The sequence below is a fragment of the Actinia tenebrosa genome, unplaced genomic scaffold (assembly GCF_029948245.1).
Source record: "Actinia tenebrosa isolate PJP-AT-01 unplaced genomic scaffold, QUT_ActTen_1.0 utg1471__unscaffolded, whole genome shotgun sequence".
NCBI classification, from domain to species: Eukaryota; Metazoa; Cnidaria; class Anthozoa; order Actiniaria; family Actiniidae; genus Actinia; species Actinia tenebrosa.
Genome location: NW_028292589.1, coordinates 206,158 through 212,157, shown reverse-complemented (window position 1 = coordinate 212,157; position 6,000 = coordinate 206,158). Strand labels below are relative to the sequence as shown.

The window sequence follows — 6,000 nt, the reverse complement described above, 5'->3', positions numbered from 1 at the left end:
AAATAATTCAAAACCGAAAAACACACAAGCACAATTAATTCATTTTAAAAAATCACACACATTTTAAGTACTCCTCTAACGAATATAAAAATTAGCTTTTACTAGTAATTTTACTATTACTTTTAAAAGTGAATAAGCTTAAGGAGCTCAAAGAAAAATTAAACATTGAACGCCGGTCCGAAAAAGTCATTGAATGGAACACATCTTGAAAAATTCATAAGCCACCTATAAATATTTACCAATTAACTATAGGCCATTTAATAATTCAAGATAGAGACCTCACAATATATAAATAATTTATGGGGCTCGCTATAGATGTTGAAAAAGTTTTCGTCTTTATTTTCCATAAACAAAAACAAAAACAAACATTTGCCAAGATCAAAAGCTGCTGTATTGCCCTTAAATGATATAACACCCATAATTGTAATACGCACCATAAATGTAATAAAAATCAACCATAAGTGTAATAATAACCATAAATGAAATAACAGTCAACCATAAATGTGATAATCGACCCCACCATAAATGTGATACAATTTAACCATAAATGTAATAATCAAAACCCAAAATAAATGCAATAACGCCTCCAACCATAAATGTAATAACCAAGTATTCCGGAGAGTCAAACAAAGTGTTCAATCAACAAACATATTTATAAAAAAATATATAAAAATATCAACAACAACAACGTTAACAACAAACAACGTTAATGACATTGACTGTATAAGCTTAAACTCCAAGTAGTGCTCTATTTGTATAACTTTTTGACTCTATTTTTACGGTCAAAACTATCTTTCCAATATTTTCCACCTTTTTATCTGTTCTTGGGAACTTTTCTAATTGAATGAGTGATAAACTGAACGGATTTATTCAAAAATTATACCGCGCTGAAAATATTGACTGTATGTTCAGATAGTCGAGTTCGCAAAGATGAATGAAAACCGGTGCCGCCGGTTGACCGTCGTTTTGTTCAGTAAAGTTTTCAGTGTCATTCTTTGTTTTCAATGCTATAATATTAGCTAGTAGGTTTATACTAAAACAATTAGATTACTCGTTCTCGTTTTCTATGAGTCAAATAGTCGATTCGGCGCTACGCGCCTCATCGACTATCTATTGACTCATAGACAACTCGACCTCGTAATCTAATTGTTACATATGATCAGTTCAGTGGCAATATTTGTATATCTGAGAAACCAACTTCATGGAAATGTCTTTGATTGACGTCCACCAAGTTTGCATCTGGAGCAAGACATTTTGTTTGGAACTGGCACGTGTGCAGGAGTGTCTGAGAATGGCTGTAATGATCATGTTCTTTAACGATACATAAAAAATGAATTTTAAATTTGAAGTATTGTTATTAGATATAATTCGGAAGAAGATAGGTCATGAAAACGGCTTGTCACTTTTGCAACAAAACCTGGTCCAGCAAAGTTGTATCGTTTGCACGTATCCACTGCCATAGCAACGTGGTGTGATTATAAGCAGTGACACGCCCATAGCCATAATCATTCATATGAAACATTGACCAATCCATCTTCAAGTAATTTGCTAGATCAAGCTCTTTCCCTCCTGTTCCAACCACGATATGGACCGGTGCACCATGTTGGCATTTTCCCTTGTATACTGGACAAGTTCGCTCATAGCTGTGGTAGTGAGCCCATAACGCTAGGTCTACTTTGTACTTGTAAAGAAGATCCTCAATCATATGCCGCATTCCAATCGACACTAAGTAATCAACTGAAAGAGAACAGTATTACACTCACAATCAGGCACCTATTTCAAATACGGTAAATGGTTTTATGGGAGACTGTCTATGTAAGAACATCAGGAAAATAGCGAGCTTGACTAAAAAAACGTCTTTCTTTTCTTTTTTTTTTCGTAAATCAGAAATATATTATCGATTTAATAGATGTATTAAATATGATTATACGAGTTACTAATTTGCACCTCGCATTTCGAAATTTCATCCATCCATTTATGCGGTGTACCAGTATACCCGTGTGTATTGGCGGGAAAATGGTATACTTGACCTTGATCCGAATTTGTTCACTCCCTCCCCCCTATGGCCTAGACTTCCTCATAGGTACTCTTTCTGATAATTTCTGCCATGTTTTCATCATGGTTGGTTTTTTAACCAGGTTCCAAATGCGCTAAAGGGCATATTATATATCCGTTAAAAACTTTATAAGAAAATCCACAGATTTCCACAAATTATTAAGTTCAGCAAGCTGTAGAAAACTTTGCACTAATTTATACAATTCCGATAGTTAACTTTTTCATGGATAATAATATGCATTCTAGTTTGTTTATTCTATCTTAAGAGTTTCTTTCTTTGAGTTATAACATACTTAGTATTTCCTGGGAGGTGTACATCGGGCGATGTCCAGCCACAATCAGCCAGGGAGTTTTTTGTCGGTTGACTGAGCGCAAATCATTCTCTAACCACGTATACTGAGTTGAACCAATAGTGATATTGTGTTCTGTACTTATCATTATAAAATGTACATTACCGTAGTCATAGCTGTACCTGGATGAACAGATATAAGATACAAATCAGGGACATACAATGGAGAAACATTGTGTCACAAACATTACTCATACTGCTTCGCATTTACTACATGTATCCCATATTACTATTGGTTATTACATACAATCAGGCTCGGAGGAGGGGGGGGGCAAAAAAAATTAAAGTGGTGCAGCACTTCTTAAAATAAACAGAATGGAAAATAAAGGGAGGGACCCTTTTCTAATGCAACAACAGAAAGGAGGTCAGATTTCTTGTATGGGTTGACAAGCTAATCCCACCACCAACCTTACTATACTAACCCCTCTCTGATGAAAAGTGAGCCATTCCCTATAGAGGCTATTCGGTATATCCAAATGTAGCCAGTGACCATAGCGACTAGAATAGTGCATTAAAAGTGCAACACATCCATGCTTCTTTTGTATCAGACTTAACTAGCCAAACCTACCAGAATACAGCATTGCCATTGTCAGGCATGTGGAATCTGTAATACATCGGCACACCACATTCACCAAAAGAGTCGTGTTGAAATTCAAAAGGACCAGCCCACCATGGATGGAATCCATTCCCGGGTGCATGGCTGGGGTCTTTTTCACCACCTTCAATATGATCCTGTTCATGATTACCAATACCCACCATATATGGTACCATGGTAGCAAATGGTTCCACAATGTGGTGCCATTGGTCCCAGATGTATGCCTAGAAAACATATCATGCAAATATACAGTAGTTATGACAGGCATGGCATAACTAAACAAGTTAAACAAGGAAATGGGAGAAAAGTTACTTACTGGCCTAAAGTCAGCAAGGATAGGCCTGGATTAACTGTGCCCTCTGCCTTGAAAACAGACCTCGTCCTAACAGTCTCAGTCCATATGTTCAAGACCTCAGGCCAAGGTTTTTACACTAGTATATGGAATGCCTGGCCAGTAACTATAGGTATGTTTAGTATATGGGTAATATACTTACAAATCCTCTAGCATAAGAAATATCTCCATTATGAAAAACAAGCATTGATCCTTGCTTGGCTTCTTCAACTGTCAACTCTGCAACTCTTTGAGCTGGTTCAGAAATTCCCATGTCACCAAATGTGATGAATTTGGTAAAGACATCTTTCCCTGTATTAGGAGCTGCTTTGAATTTATGAACTGCACTTTGAACCTACGGAGGTTGCAGTGTTTGTCATCAGAATGAATTAATACTTGACATAATTAGTTATACATAAAAATAGCATAAATTTAATAAATTAAATGTCATTCTTTTTTTTGTACTTGATTGAGGGTCATGATTTATGAGAACACTTAATCATATCCACATGAAAATAATAAATTAATAAAATCTCTTTATTTAAGAGTCTAGTGATTCTTGTGCTTTTGTATTAAGCTGGGATGACACCTTCCACTCCATAATAATGTTCTATACAGGATGCTCAACTCACATATTGATTCTTATGGAGGGATGAAACTGGAGAACCTGAACAAACACTAGTGTTGTAGCATAGAATAACAAACTCGATTCACACATGGTGTCAACTGGACTTGAACCAGGGACCCGAACCTTTAGAACCACAGACATTTGTGATAAAAGACAATCCCAAACCCTTAGCAGCAAAGTATACCCATGCTACCCAAAATATTAATTGACAGCTAAATTAGTGCCTTATAGAAAGGAAAAATTTTTTTTAATGTTTGCAGATTTGTGTGCAGTTATACTGTAAAGTACTTGGATATTGGAAGAACACATGAGAAGTGTTGTCAGAAGCACTCCACACAATGTTTAATGCTTCTCCCAACACATTTTCTTGTGCTTGTTTTTTATATAACAACATTACACTACTACAGCTAACCTCAAATGAACCGTATGAGTAGAAGTATTCATGGCCTGGCTCAAGATCTGTCAGCAAAACATCATGAATGAATCCAGGGTCCCAGAATCCTACAGTAGAGGCAGGGGGTCCACACATGTCACTTCCATTGTAAGTCTTTGTGGTTCCCTTGGCAACGTGACTAATAGAAGTGTTCTGCCCATAATGAACTATGGGGGTTTCATCTTTCAAGAAAACAATAAGTGCAATAATTAATATTAGTATTTTTACACAAGTTAATATTAATAATAAATCCAGCATGTTCATTGGTCACAATCCATGTCTTTTGCCACTATATTCACCTACAGGTGAATATAACATATACACACGCGCATTCTCGTTTGTCGATTGTGCTGCTTGCAGAGATAAATAGAATTTGAAAAAAAAACTCTTTCTCCGTTATTCATTAGATTCACATGTGTTAAAAATACTAAAACAACTTATGGCCTCAGGGTCAGCGAATATTGGGGAATATTTACCTTGCATTTGGAAGACTCATTTCTCAGTAAATATTCCCTGTTATTTACGTCACCTTTGGTGAATATATTGTTAATTATAACATAACACTTATAATGACTAGTACCATACACTTTGCAAGAACGTTGTCATACCAAGGGCACTAGGACACCGAATGTGGTTGGATTTCTATAGGTTTTTTACCCTTTCGATTATTTGAATTAAATTAACGTTATATACTTGTTTACTTATCTTGTGTCCATGTTCCTTCGTTGTCTTCGTTCGCTGTTGTAGTGCAGACGTTTTCATTCCAAAGGTCAAACGGTTTGAATAGCCTATGAGCGTTACTTCTTTAATGGCCGTTCCGTACTTGACTCTGTTTGTACTATATCAACAACAACGCGACCGCGACCGCGCGATGCTCCTTACGTCAGTAATATTCAACCGTCCAGTTAATATTGTTAATCAAATTCACCTTAAGTTCTATATAGAGTCCCGGGGTAGGCTACTAGCCTGCTTGCCATTGTTCTCTCGTCTGCTCGCTTAATCCAATTATTTTGAAAGGTGGGGTGGCAGTGTGTTTACACAGCGATGACAGATGCAGCACCAACGCTACTGTACGAACGAAACGTTGATCGATTTCATGTGCAGCTACCTTAAGTACCCAATCAAGAACCAATTGAACACAGTTGGACTTTCTATACCACCTTGTCTGGTTCATGCTTTAATTGGAAAGTCATCAATTGGAAAGTCATTTTGAAGTAGTTTTTGAGTCTATCAAATTTTGATTAAGATTTAAGTTCAATCAGTATTGTCTAGGCCTTTAGGCTTGCAATAGTCCCTTTGCAGTTAACGGTCCGCGTGTCTGTACTGGAATGCAAAATGTTTGTTTTCATTTTAAATTGGTGATTCTTTTTAGCTACTTGTAAAGAGCTGAATGAAAACATGTGTATCCAGTGTGTTACGAAATGTAGTTTTATTACGATCTCTCGAAACAGGTAGTAGAAAGTTTGTTTGCAGTCCAGTAAATTTCACCCGTAGGAATCAGAAGTTCATTCATTTGCTCTCAGTGAATAAATCAGCACGTGATTGCTTAGCCGCAAAGGGCCTATTGTTAATGTAAGACATATTTGAGGATATTATTCGTAATAAAGTT

The 6,000-nt window shown here is 36.4% G+C and overlaps 1 protein-coding gene across 1 annotated transcript; it reads right to left on the bottom strand.

Annotated features, from left to right (window-relative positions):
- Positions 1-314: 314 nt before the first annotated feature.
- On the bottom strand, positions 315-4,980 carry LOC148904408 (uncharacterized). Its single transcript, XM_089025354.1, has 5 exons — positions 4,371-4,980; positions 3,494-3,685; positions 2,973-3,223; positions 2,349-2,527; positions 315-1,737 (listed from the first exon to the last, which is right to left on the bottom strand). The coding sequence occupies exons 1-5, from the start codon at positions 4,653-4,655 to the stop codon at positions 1,400-1,402; spliced, it is 1,245 nt and encodes a 414-aa protein (XP_088881480.1). The 5' UTR covers positions 4,656-4,980; the 3' UTR covers positions 315-1,399.
- Between the last annotated feature and the right edge of the window lie 1,020 nt (positions 4,981-6,000).